Source organism: Drosophila ficusphila, unplaced genomic scaffold, assembly GCF_018152265.1.
Source record: "Drosophila ficusphila isolate 14025-0441.05 unplaced genomic scaffold, ASM1815226v1 contig_198, whole genome shotgun sequence".
In the NCBI taxonomy this organism is placed as follows: Eukaryota; Metazoa; Arthropoda; class Insecta; order Diptera; family Drosophilidae; genus Drosophila; species Drosophila ficusphila.
Window position 1 is genome coordinate 10,127,383 of NW_025064092.1, and position 12,018 is coordinate 10,139,400.

A 12,018-nucleotide genomic window follows, 5' to 3' on the forward strand; every position below is an offset into this window, starting at 1 on the left:
AACAGGATGTCGCACACACTCACACAAACACATTAAACTGTTATGAGAAAAGAACCAAATACAAAAAACTATAATAAAAAGAACAACCTAATCTTTTTTATTAACAATTTGGAGAAAAAAGTCCTTTTGAAATTTGAGGGTAATTACCAAAATTTAAAAAAAAAAAAACAAGGTTAAAATTTTAAAAAAGCTTGTTTGGCAATTTATCATTTATCCAGTTCGCTTACAAAAAATTAAGCCAAAAATATAGGAAAGAAGGAATCTAAATTTTAAATGAAGCTGGCCCTCCCCTTATCACTAAAATTTGTTGATATTGTTCACGCAATATACCCATCTCTTTTTTACTCGTGCATCTGACCCAGAGTATACCCTATTTTCTTAATCACTAGCAATATAAATGTAATTTAATTTAGGGGTTTATATTTAGACATCTTACGCATATTTAAAGTATACAAATGAACAGACTTTGTTATCTACATATTTATGGAAAAGGGCCAACATCTTTGAATTAAACATATAGGTAAGAAGTAAGCCACGACTTTGTGCAGCCTGGCCCAAACACAGTGCATATGGGTATGGGTTGGTACACATTATCCGATCGTATATTGGCGGTACATTACATTATTTTACAGACTTGGTTAGAGTGGATTCAATGAGCATTTCCTAAAAATAACATAAACATTAAACTGATGCTAATCTAGCTACTACGAAGTGTGCTGTTGCTCCTCCTCTGTTGATTGACATCCACATTCTTGTTCGCTCCAACTTTAAAAGAATTTTCGCTTCGGTGTGGCGAATGTTAATCCGGACATTCTGCAAATTGAAATCAAAGTCTTGCATGGCAATTGTAAAATGATAAGGATTCTTGCCAACCTTGCCAGTTTGGGTCCGTTGAAATCATCCACTCCGTTTAAATTGCTGAGCGGCGTTGCCGTTGTCTTCGTATCCAGCAAACGCTTCGGCGACCCAATTTTATGCGGCGTTTCCGGCGTAGCGAAGATCTGTGCATTTTCCTTAGTAGGTTGGTGCTCATCCTCAGCACTCCTGCCTATGTCAACGTCTTCCGCACCCTCCTTAACTTCCATGGCTGGGTGACCATCACCGTCGCCACCTTCCGGCAGCTGTGCCTTCGCATTTATTGGGTTGAAGCAATTCCTCTTGCAGATGCAACTCTCGCAGCAACCAGTGCTGTTCACAAAGCAGCCGCAGCGTTTTGTGTTGCACTTGGTGCGACACTTGCAGCCCTTACCACGCTTACCATCTTCCGTGGCTGTTGTGGAATTTAGAGAATGCATGGATGCATTGTCGGCCGACGTGCCATTGGCATCCTGGCCAATTGACTCATTGCGGCTGGAGTTCGCTCGGTTTTTCTGCTAAAGGGACGAAAACCAAACATTAATGTAGAGCAATTTATCTTTTAAAACCCACCTTAGATATGGGTCTGGTCGGCACCCAGTCTGGATCGTCGCTTATATCGCTAAGTACAATACTTTCTTCAACTTCCACTATCTGCACACTATCATCAAGATCCTGAAGCTCAGCTTTCTCCGCCTTCTCTTTGGACTTGGATTTAGCTTTAAGTTTGTCCAGCTCCATTTGCAATGCCTCCTTGCTGCTGAGAAGCTCCTCCAGAATCTGCTGGCGCTGATGCTCCGCTGCCGTTGGGGGCTGCGTTTCAGCTGCCCTCTGGCTGGCTGTCCTGATCAAAACCGCCACCTTCTCCTCATAGGCCCGCTGCTGAGCCAGCATTTGCTCCTCATGCTCGGTTTGGGCCAAACGGAGACGTTTGTTGATTGCCTCCTGTTGCTGTTGGGCATCCATGAGCTGCGTACGCAGCTCATCCAGCATCGTGCGCTGTTCATTTAGGCTGGCCGCCTGTTGGCGTCTTTGCTGCACCAAGGTCTTCAGAAGCTGCTTACTAACAGCCCGCGATTCGCCAATGCTTTGGACACCCTCGGCCAAGGAGCGAATGCGACTATCCAGATCAGTGGGACAGACCTTCTGCTGAAGATCAGCGATCTGGGCATTGCGCATTTCAAGCTCCTCCTCGAAGTTGGTTAGCAGACAGGCCTTCTCCTTGGCTTCGACGGGATCGTTAGTCTTCTCCTGCTGCAACTGATGATAGTGGTTGTTGATAACTGCCCGGTCGTCCATCAGTTGCTCCAGGCTATGTTCGGCATCGATTAGCGAAAGTATGATCTCCAATTCGCTATCCACCCAGCAGTCTGTCTTCGGGTGCGAATGGGAAGAGCCTGCGGCGGAGCCTCCGTGATCCTTGGCATACTTGTGACGCTGAGCCTGAGCCAACGCCTGCCGGTCGAGTGCATCCTTCAGTCGCTTATTGGTCGCCAAGGCCTCTTCACATTTGCGCTTCATCACCTGACGCTGCTTTAGGTGCAGCGCCTGTTGGCGCACAATTTCCGACTGCATCTTGCGGTCCTTGCTCTTCAGCTGGGTTAGCTCCTTTTCACGTTGCATCTTCCATTGGCGGAACTTCTCTGACTCGCCACGCATCGCCCGTATTAGCTTCACCTTGGACTCCTTCATGGAGCGAATTTCACTGCTGAGATTTTGAATCTTCTCACGCTCCTTTTCTCGCATTTTCAGCATGTTAGCCTGGGTGATGAGCTTGCGACGCAGTTCGGAAATCTCCTGCTCCAGAAGCTGCAGGCGCTTGCGTCGCTCCTCGGCAATTTTCGCTGAGGTATCCTTGTTCTTTATGTTGCGTAGCTGGTCCATTAGGTCACGTCGCTCTGCCTCCAGATCGTCGATCTTTTGGTTACATTGGCGCAACTTGGCGTCCCCGTCTTCCTCGTCCAGCTTGCTAAAGTTGCGAATAATTCGCTCGTGGAGCTCCTGCTTGAGATCCAGCTGGCGATTAATATTGCGCAACTCACCAGCGAAATTTAGTTGCTTGTTGGTGAACTCCTCCGAGTTGGACTGAAGCATTTCGTGCTCATCGCTGCCACTTGAGCCGCTGTTCTCCTCCCTTTCGGAGTGGGAGCGATCACTGAGCTGCTGGCGTGTCTCCTGGCCCTGGGTTTCCAGCTCCGCCTGGGTGCGCTGCAATTCATCGTCCACTAGTTGAACCAGTTCTGAGATTTCGCGCAGTTGTTGGTCACCATCGTCTCCATCTCCCGACTTTTGCTGTGGTTCAACTTTGTTTTTTAGTTGCATCACATGGGTGCGAAGTTTATCGTGAGCCTGCTCGGCGATGTGAGCACGCATCTCCTTCTCGGTCAGATCGGCCAGTGAATGGTGGAGCTCTTGCTGCAGTTTCCTATTTTTTTCCAGCAGGATCCGCACTTGCTCCTTGAGACGCTTATTCTCCTCAACACTGGCCATGGAACCGGCCAGGGACTCCTCGTTAGGAATGGCACCCAAGCCCGCCGCTCCAAATGCGCTGGATATTGAGTTGGTCATCTTGCCACCGGCCAAAAGCTCAACACGCAGCTTCTGGATGATGTCCTTTAGCATATTGACCTCCGCTGCATGGGGATCGAGATTGACGACTGGCTTGTTTTTGATTTGCAGGGCACGATCCGCATAGCGAAGGGTGCTCAGTGTTTCTGCCACATTGTAGTCAGCTGGACTGACGCAGGCAATCATCAATGTGATGGAGTTGCCGCCTAGAGAGTCTTGCAGCAGACGAGTCAACTTAGACTGGCGATAAGGTATATAGCCTGCAGCTTGGCCAGCTGAAATGTGTATAAAAAATTTGTAATCATGGAAAATGATTATAAAAATGTATCCATTTTTACTTACAGCCCAATGCATTGATCACATTGCCCAAAGCCAAAAGACCCTTGTTGATATTGACACCCTCCTTGAAACGGTCCCCACTTGCCAGGGTCTTTGAGCAGCGTTCCGAACCAGCCAGATCCACTAGATTGAACCTAGAAGTGGTGACCGATTGCCTGAAGGAAACCATTGAGTGATTAGGTAGGTATATTTTATAAGTATTACTTCCCCACGTACTTTCCATCGAGCTTGTTGGCCACCAGGGTCACTGTAAATATTGCATGCGACCTCGAGGAGCTCTCGTTCATGGCCGTGGCGGCAACAGCCCGTCCAGCCGAGCCGCGCATCAGATGATCGGTCACCTCCTGGGCGGACTTCACCTCCAGCTCGGTGAGACCCGGCATTACCACCCGGTTTTTCACCTCTCTTATGTCCACGGTGGCCTTGTCGCGTTTTTGTGACGAAAAGAGGTCGTAGAACTGCTCCTGATAGAGCTCCACAAAGGAGCAGGTGACCGAAAAGCGGAATTCCTCGCGCATTTCTTCGATGGCCTGAAAAATATCATGAACGGCGCGCGGTATGACACCGACATGATCGTCCAGAACGCCATTAAAGGCCGTGCCCATTGTGTAGGTCTTGCCAGAACCCGTTTGTCCATAGGCGAGGATCGTGACGTTGTAGCCAGCGAGAAGCCTCTTCAACTTTGATTTGACGCAGGTCTCGAATAGGTCCTTCTGAGAGTCGCCAATGTCGAACACATGATTGTATGTGTACGATTCAGTCCGGTTGACCGTGACCTGTGGTGATCCATCCTCCGAACGTTCTACGGCGATCCGGCAGCCCCGATCCAACTCGGATTGGACTAAGGGACGCACGCGCAGAGCCACGGCCACTGAACTGGGATCATCAAGGGACATCTGTCAGGGGATTTAAGTGGTAAGCCGATATTATGACTATTCTAGGCGCCATTTTGACCGCCCACTCACCTTTTTCCAGCAGCAGATCCAAAAAAAATTATTTACTGAGGAAAAGCCCGCGCACAGTGAGAAACAAAACGATGCTCCTGGCGAACTAACAATTTAGTTTTATCTTAAGTTCGTTAATAACCGTATACTTTCGGCAATTTCGATTTTGTTGGGGCCTAACCTTAGTTAAAGGAATGCGACGCTAGGATTAAAATTCATTGCTGCCAGTATTTTCAAAAATGGAGAATTTATCGATTGGCTTGCGTTACAGCTGTCGATATGTGGGGCCAGCAGAGGTGCGAATGCGCCTACTTAGTAGCTATTTTTATAGTCAGTTCATAGTAAATAAAAAAGTTTTGGAATAAGAGGAAATTTGTAAAAAAGGGTTTTGTGCTTCGATCCAAAATCTTTATTCAACATTTTTTCTTCAATGAATAATTCTTTGATCCAATTATAGGTAATCTGAAAATTTCCAATGGCTTGCAAAATGATAGCCAATTCTGCACTAAATTTTAAAGTGACGTAATCAAAATTTTAATCAAAAATTTAATTTGCAAAATTTTCCACGAAACTGTATTAATTAACTGTATAATTTTGTTGGCACAGTCATTAAGTTTTAAAATTAAGAATTTAAATTGTACTCCAGAATTTAGCCATTTTTTGCTAGTTGCCTCTGTCAACCTTTCGATAGGCTCATGTTATCGCATTTTTGAACGGTGCCCGTCACTAGCAAGCAATCGCCACAGCCGCAAACAAGTTGTGATTTGGTTTTTGGAATAATTGGGTAATAAGGACGAGAGGGAACAAGCAGTCATGGAGGAAGTGGCGCCGCGTTTAAAGGTGCTGGAAGAGGCTTTCCAAGGCAATGGCAATGGATGCGCCAGTGTGGAGGCCACCCAGTCAGCCGTGTCTCAAGTGCTGACGCGCGTCAATCGCTTCCAAGTCCGAGTCCGCAAGCACATCGACGACAACTATACGGAGTTCATGCCCAACCACACGTCGCCAGATATTTTCCTAGAAGAGTCGGCCTCCCTAGACCGGGAGATCCACGACCTTTTAGAGACAGTGGGCGCCGAGGGTTTGAGTGCCTTGGACGAGGCAAATGCCAAGTTGGCGGACAGCGGAAGACAACTGCGCGAGATCCTTTTGGGCCTAAGAGTCAGTGAGCATGTGCTGAAGATTGACGAGCTGTTTCAGTGCGTAGAGGAAGCCAAGGCTATGAAAGATCACCTGGTTATCCTTGATCTTGTCGGTCGTTTAAGAGCATTTATTTATGGAGACGATGCCGGAGACGGGGATTCGCTTGTGACCTTGCCCGATGTGCGACGCGTCTTCCAGGCACTAGAGTGCTATGAGACAATAAGAGTGAAGTACCACGTACAGGCCCATCTTCTGCAGCAGAGCCTTCAGGAGCGGTTCGATCGACTGGTGCAGCTCCAGTGTAAATCCTTCCCCAAATCGCGCTGCGTCACTTTGCAGGTGAGCCGGGATCAGGCGCAGCTGCAGGACATCGTTCAGGCTCTCTTTCAAAAGCATTACAATCCGGTGCGCCTCTGCGAATTCCTGCTGGAGAACTGTATCGAACCGCTGATCCTACGGCCGGTGATGGTGGAATACAGTGAAGATGCCGACGGTGGTGCCTACGTCCGTTTGTCACTTTCCTACGCCACCAAAGAGACCAGTTCTGCACAGCTACGCCCGAACTACAAGCAGGTTTTAGAGCATTTCCGGCTGCTGCTGCAAACTCTGTCTGGGATCAACAGCAGTGTCTCCAGCGAGCAGCACGTTTTTAGCATCATTGGCGATCACGTTAAGGATAAGATGCTGCAGCTTCTGGTGGACGAGTGTCTGATACCGGCTGTACCAGAAACCATGGAGGAGTACCAGTCCTCAACGCTTTGCGAAGATGTCGCACAGTTCGAGCAGTTGCTTGTGGACTCATTCCTTATCAATGCAGACCACGATCGTGCACTGGTGCAGTTCGTCGAACAGTACGAGACCTACTACCGCAATCGACTGTCTAGACGGGTTTTAGAAATGGCACGCGAGATCATTCAGCGGGATTTGCAGGATATGGTGCTAGTTGCGCCCAACAACCTCTCCACCGAAGTGGCTAACGATCCCTTCCTCTTTCCACGCTGCATGATTTCAAAAAGCGCACAGGTCAGTTAGGGCATTAAATTGTTGATTAACCTGATTAACCTAAAGCCTTTGGTCCCTTCAGGATTTTGTTAAGCTGATGGACCGCGTCCTGCGTCAACCAACGGAAAAATTAGGGGATGAGGAAGCCGATCCTCTAGCCGGGGTCATTGCCTTGATGCTGAACACCTACATCGATGAAATTCCCAAAGTGCACCGAAAGCTGCTTGAAAGCATTCCGCAGCAGGCGGTGCTGTTCCACAATAATTGCATGTACTTCAGCCACTGGGTGGCTCAACATGCCAATAAAGGAATTGAAAGTTTGGCGGCTTTAACGAAAGCGCTGCAGGCCACAGGCCAGCAGCACTTCCGGGTGCAAGTCAACTATCAAGCGCGTATTCTAACGGAGATCATGGACGGTTTCGAGTTCGAGAGTCCGCACACGCTGGGCTCCGGACCACTGAAGCTGGTGCGCCAGTGTCTTCGACAGTTGGAGCTTCTAAAAAACGTGTGGGCCAATGTGCTTCCGGGGAATGTTTACAATGCTACCTTTTGCGAGCTGATCAACACCTTTGTCGCTGAGCTCATCCGTCGAGTGCTCACGCTGCGCGATATTTCTGCCACGATGGCCTGCGAGTTAAGTGACCTCATCGATGTGGTGCTGCAGCGGGCGCCCACCCTTTTCCCCGAGCCAAACGAAGTGGCCCAGGTTCTCTCCTGGCTACGGTTGCAGCAGTTAAAAGCCATGATGAACGCCTCGCTTAAGGAAATCACGGAACTGTGGTGTGATGGCGCGGGACCGCTGACCGCCAGCTACAAGTCGGAAGAGATCAGGCACCTAATCCGGGCGCTCTTCCAGGACACAGACCGAAGGGCCAAGGCCATTACACAGATAGTTTAGTTTCCACACTAAATCCACATAGATTTTTAGAAAGCGAGAAATGTTTACAAGTGAAGTCTCATCATTTTCAAAATTTATATATTAAACAAAGTGGAGTGTGAATTGATGAATAATGGTTATTGTAGGTAAATAGCATGTGTTATTTTTGGAACTTACTAAGCAGAGAAATTTTGAAGTAGAGTTTAAGTCAGTTCTAAAGCCCAATTTAATAATTTGATAATCTTTAGTTCTTGTTGGTTTCCTTGTGTTTTCATTTTTGCAATTGAATTTGTAATGAAATAAGCATCCAGTTTAGATTACTTCTTTGAGCCACAAAGATATCCATAATGCCCGTAAAACAACACACATTCTCTATCTTAAGCTTTATTTAAAATAATAAAAACAACTCAAACCACAACTAGTGTGCCTCATGACGGGCTTGAAGAATCAGTAAATACAACTGCTCCCTGAGCAATCTATGGTCCCGACCATGAGTGACCGTAAGGATGCGCTGGGCCTCCTCCAAATGATGCAGTGCCTCTTTGGCATGGCCTTCGTACAGCTGGATCTTCCCCAGTTTCATATGGAGCAGGCCGAGCAGGGGATTCCAGGGGCCGTGGTATTTTCGAAAGCCTGGCAGCAAACGTTGTCCGTAGTCCAGGGCATCCGACCACTTGCCAACTTCGATCGCAGCTTCAAAGGCCGAGTCCAGAGTCTTCACATACCACACGTTTAGGGGATGGAATACTCCAGTCTGTTTATCGAGGCAAACCTTGCACACATCGAGATCTGACGGAGAACAAAGAAGTTTTAGTAATGGTATTAAAGTAGAGTACGGTCCGTAAACTCACAGGCTACATCCTTCATGTTTCCCATGTTGTGTTGTGTGAGGGCCATAGCCTCGTTGAATGCATTTCTCAGCTTGGGACTTATTCCTGCATCGCAACGCGGACAGTTCGTGCGCTCCACACTAATGCCCACGCCGCAGTTGCGATTGGGACACAGGGCTGCTAGCATTTCTTTCGACTCCTTGGCATCCGTGCACTTGCTGCACACGCAGATGAAGTAGTAGTGCTCCTTGAGGTCAAGACGCCTCTGCTCCGGCGTATTGAGCAGATCGATGTAGCTGATGAAGATCTTGGACCAGTCCAGGCACTCCATATCCTCTATCGCATGGATATGCAGCTCGTTGCCTTCAAAGGTGGCCACCGCATTTGGCTGGCAGCTGTGATCCGTAATCGATACGCCCAAATAGATGGCCGTGGCAATGGAGTTCATCTCGGCGTCTAGGATATTAAAGCCATTGGTGATAAGCTGCCGCCAAGAAGAAAAGAGAAAGAGCACTTGCATATCTGTTGGCCGGGGAATGTGAACCATAGCCCTTCCTAGGTGATCAATTGCCTGGCAGAGTGCCAGGCAAAAACAGCATTGATTTGCTATCTAATTTGGGCGACCAGGAGCGGTTTTTCAGAGGTTCAAAAAGCAAGGGAAACTAACGAATACACAAGGTATAAGGGTTTCCAAGGAAATGAAATATGTGGGATAAGCCCCATCAGCTGAAAGATCTACATCGTCCTCTGGTTACAAAAATCCGCTCCTGGTTTTTTCACACAGGTGTCGGTCCACTCACACGACCGTAGATGCTCATCAGTTCCGTCTTGTTTGGCACCGTGCTGGGACTCTCGGCCATCATTTCGGTGAGAACGCCGTGAAGCGAGTCCAAATGCTCCAGTCGCATGGGATCGTTCTTGATTTCGGCGTAATCTTTAGAAAATAAACTGCAATAATATAAAGCTAGACTGAGAAACTGTATGGTTCACTTACGAGACATAAGATCGCGGAACTTGCGGGAACCATGCTCCGTGTAATAGCCCCGAATCAAATCGCCTCCGTGTTCCAAACGCAGGATCAAGCGGCAGAGCATTCTGGCAGCATCGGGAACGATTCTGGGGTGAATCTTTTTGAGGAACGGACATTCGTGCTTGTGCTGGGCCCAAGCTTGCATTTGGCAGGAGCGGTTGCAGTACGAAACATAACGACAGTTGGAGCACTTGAGCACCTTAGTCCTGCAATAAGGGATTCCAAAATATAGGGCCAGGAAAGGGACGCAACATGACTAAAACTCACGCCTCCAGGCAATTATCACAGCGCTCCAAACGATATTGGGACTTCAAAACGAAGGCAAACGGTTTCTCCGTGAGAATCCGCTGACCCCTTTTGATTTGCGGAGCTGGGCTCTTTCCAGTTTTCGATTTAGGAGAGGATGTCGACTTGGATGTGGATGAAGTGGCGGTGGTGCCGTATTTTTCCATTTTGCCCGGAACGTAAGAACACCTTCAACTTTCGCCTGGGGGCCCGTCCCGCTGCCAACTGAAAATGAGCGCACACCTGAAGCTCAAAAATATTGTTTCGAATGCTTTTTTAAATATTTTGCGGCATCTGATCCCTATTTTTAGACACAAAAGCAAACACAATTTACGCAAATCGCTGCCAAACACAGAAAAACAACATCTACAACAACAAAAGCAACGTGAATCTGTTTTTGTTTTTCGTATGCACACGATGGCGTTGCCAGATTATTGAAGGGTCTTGCTCCCTACAGTCAGCATTGAGTATAGTTATTATTATTATTATTTCCAAAAGATAAAAACAAAAAAAAATTCCCCCAAGACGAATATAATATAAAAGTGTCGTAAGTTATACCTTTATTGATCTTTAAATGAGATATTTTAATATATTTTAAGAAATGTTAAGCAATTGCTTACATTCAAAACAATAGATGTGTATTAGCAATCACTTAGTTCAACAGAATCTATAAACTACTGTATTGACTTAATTTGATCATTACGGCAATCTTATGTTTGAAATCATTGAAATTTATGAAAGAGATATAATAGATTGTCTTCTATATCTCCTTTGCATAGATTTTAAGAATTTTTAAGACAAAAATACGAGAACTCTTATATTCAACCCATTTTTAAAAATGTTCCATTTCTTCATCAGGATTCGGATCTTTTATTTCAAAGGCCAGAATTGTGTTTTTTAGGGGCCCCTGGGGGCTGTTTTAACGATTTATTTGTAGCAAACTTATATACCATAGGGACATATTGTGTGATCGATCCTTACGAACTCTTATGAGCAGTAAACGCGGGTATTTTGAACGGGACTAACTAATTGTTCTGCGGCTTGGACCACTCCACACTGAGGATCAAATGGTCGTAGCCGTGACCATTGAGGATCTCGATGGCGGCGGCCGCATCCTTGCGTTGCTTGAAGTGCACATAGGCGAATCCCTTGCAGAGACCGGTGTTCTTGTCGCGGGCCAAATACATTTTGCTTTGCGGTCCGATCTTCTTTACCAGCTCTTCAAGATCCGCCTCGGTCATCGACTCAGACAAGTTGGATATTCTGATGGCCGCCGTGTCGTCGCGTCCCCGCATTCCCAATCCGCCTTTCTGGCTGTCCTTCAGGAACGGCGGCACATACTTTCCAGACTTGGGTGCATCAACAGCGGCCGCTGCGGCAGCCGAGGCCTTCTTCTCCATCAGATTGGTGTCCATCGCCGTGCCCTTGTACGGGCAGTTAACCGACCAATGCTCGCCGTTGCAAATACGGCACTTGGCAATGTTTTTGGTGGGATCCAACAGCGGATCGTTGGCCTTCTCGTCCTCCTTGGAATTGAGGAACTGCATGATGATCTCCTCGGACACCATGGTGGTTTGCGAATTAGGGCCCGGCTTGTCATTCTTCGATTCGCCAAACTTTGTCCAGGTGCGGCGCTTGGCCACCGTTTTGGGCACAACCTGCTTGGAGATCTTGTAGGTGCGCACCACCTTTGTCTTCTTGTCGTCCTTGTTGTACTTGTACTCGGTCACGTACTTGTGTCCGTTTTCCACTGTCTCCGTGGTCGGAGGCAGTCCGCCGTAATCGAGCTCCACCTCATCCGCCCAGGAGGACTTGATCGTTTCAACGCCCGGCATCTGGAAAAGTTCGTATAATATATTAATGCAGCTGCAATTGGGGCTAGCGTTTGATGCACTTACTCTGTTTTGCGATACGAATTGTCAGCGAATTGGGAAATGCAAATTTCGCCACGAGTTAAGCGGATTGAAATCAGCAACACGAAAAGAGTTGGCGGTGGCACCGTGCTGCTATCGATTATTCAATCGATGCTTCAGGGGTGAAAAACTTCAATTCAAGGCAGTGTAACCTTTCCACCTCAGAACTGGATATGTTTAAGAGGCTCTTAAGAATGTTTTACATATTAAAGGTATTCTTAATGAATTTAAAATT

General features: G+C 47.3%; 4 protein-coding genes across 5 annotated transcripts; 1 reads left to right on the forward strand and 3 right to left on the reverse strand.

Moving 5' to 3' along the window:
* Positions 1 to 398: 398 nt before the first annotated feature.
* LOC108092903 (chromosome-associated kinesin KIF4) lies at positions 399 to 4,949 on the reverse strand. 2 transcript variants are annotated; one of them, XM_043207587.1, is made up of 6 exons: positions 4,728 to 4,949; positions 3,979 to 4,658; positions 3,766 to 3,917; positions 1,429 to 3,698; positions 874 to 1,370; positions 399 to 813 (listed from the first exon to the last, which is right to left on the reverse strand). In XM_043207587.1, the coding sequence occupies exons 2-6, from the start codon at positions 4,656 to 4,658 to the stop codon at positions 768 to 770; spliced, it is 3,645 nt and encodes a 1,214-aa protein (XP_043063522.1). In that variant the 5' UTR covers positions 4,728 to 4,949; the 3' UTR covers positions 399 to 767. The 2 variants fall into 2 exon arrangements, with proteins under 2 accessions (XP_043063522.1, XP_017048243.2); XM_017192754.2 differs by having other exon boundaries at positions 874 to 1,373.
* A 482-nt stretch (positions 4,950 to 5,431) lies between these two features.
* On the forward strand, positions 5,432 to 8,143 carry LOC108092946 (centromere/kinetochore protein zw10). The gene is made up of 2 exons (XM_017192817.1): positions 5,432 to 6,869; positions 6,931 to 8,143. The coding sequence occupies exons 1-2, from the start codon at positions 5,520 to 5,522 to the stop codon at positions 7,744 to 7,746; spliced, it is 2,166 nt and encodes a 721-aa protein (XP_017048306.1). The 5' UTR covers positions 5,432 to 5,519; the 3' UTR covers positions 7,747 to 8,143.
* LOC108092947 (histone-lysine N-methyltransferase SMYD3) lies at positions 8,094 to 10,286 on the reverse strand. The gene is made up of 5 exons (XM_017192818.2): positions 9,853 to 10,286; positions 9,550 to 9,791; positions 9,356 to 9,489; positions 8,577 to 9,039; positions 8,094 to 8,514 (listed from the first exon to the last, which is right to left on the reverse strand). The coding sequence occupies exons 1-5, from the start codon at positions 10,035 to 10,037 to the stop codon at positions 8,144 to 8,146; spliced, it is 1,395 nt and encodes a 464-aa protein (XP_017048307.1). The 5' UTR covers positions 10,038 to 10,286; the 3' UTR covers positions 8,094 to 8,143.
* Positions 10,287 to 10,758: 472 nt separating this feature from the next.
* On the reverse strand, positions 10,759 to 11,903 carry LOC108092982 (eukaryotic translation initiation factor 3 subunit G-1). Its single transcript, XM_017192875.1, has 2 exons — positions 11,769 to 11,903; positions 10,759 to 11,705 (listed from the first exon to the last, which is right to left on the reverse strand). Exon 2 carries the CDS (start codon positions 11,703 to 11,705, stop codon positions 10,896 to 10,898), a length of 810 nt encoding a protein of 269 aa, XP_017048364.1. The 5' UTR covers positions 11,769 to 11,903; the 3' UTR covers positions 10,759 to 10,895.
* Positions 11,904 to 12,018: the final 115 nt, after the last annotated feature.

What these genes read in the sequence shown, in the direction of transcription:
- LOC108092903 (XM_017192754.2), bottom strand. Translation starts at nt 4,658, where the DNA reads ATGTCCCTTGATGATCCCAGTTCAGTGGCCGTGGCTCTGCGCGTGCGT. An exon ending in TGTGATCAATGCATTGGGCT is followed by an intron (nt 3,699 to 3,765) that starts GTAAGTAAAAAT and finishes TACACATTTCAG; the next exon opens with CTGGCCAAGCTGCAGGCTAT. An exon ending in AACGGACCCAAACTGGCAAG is followed by an intron (nt 814 to 873) that starts GTTGGCAAGAAT and finishes TTCAATTTGCAG; the next exon opens with AATGTCCGGATTAACATTCG.
- LOC108092947 (XM_017192818.2), bottom strand. Translation starts at nt 10,037, where the DNA reads ATGGAAAAATACGGCACCACCGCCACTTCATCCACATCCAAGTCGACA. An exon ending in TGATGAGCATCTACGGTCGT is followed by an intron (nt 9,040 to 9,355) that starts GTGAGTGGACCG and finishes TCTTGGCGGCAG; the next exon opens with CTTATCACCAATGGCTTTAA. An exon ending in AAACATGAAGGATGTAGCCT is followed by an intron (nt 8,515 to 8,576) that starts GTGAGTTTACGG and finishes GTTCTCCGTCAG; the next exon opens with ATCTCGATGTGTGCAAGGTT.
- LOC108092946 (XM_017192817.1), top strand. Translation starts at nt 5,520, where the DNA reads ATGGAGGAAGTGGCGCCGCGTTTAAAGGTGCTGGAAGAGGCTTTCCAA. An exon ending in TGATTTCAAAAAGCGCACAG is followed by an intron (nt 6,870 to 6,930) that starts GTCAGTTAGGGC and finishes TGGTCCCTTCAG; the next exon opens with GATTTTGTTAAGCTGATGGA.
- LOC108092982 (XM_017192875.1), bottom strand. Translation starts at nt 11,705, where the DNA reads ATGCCGGGCGTTGAAACGATCAAGTCCTCCTGGGCGGATGAGGTGGAG.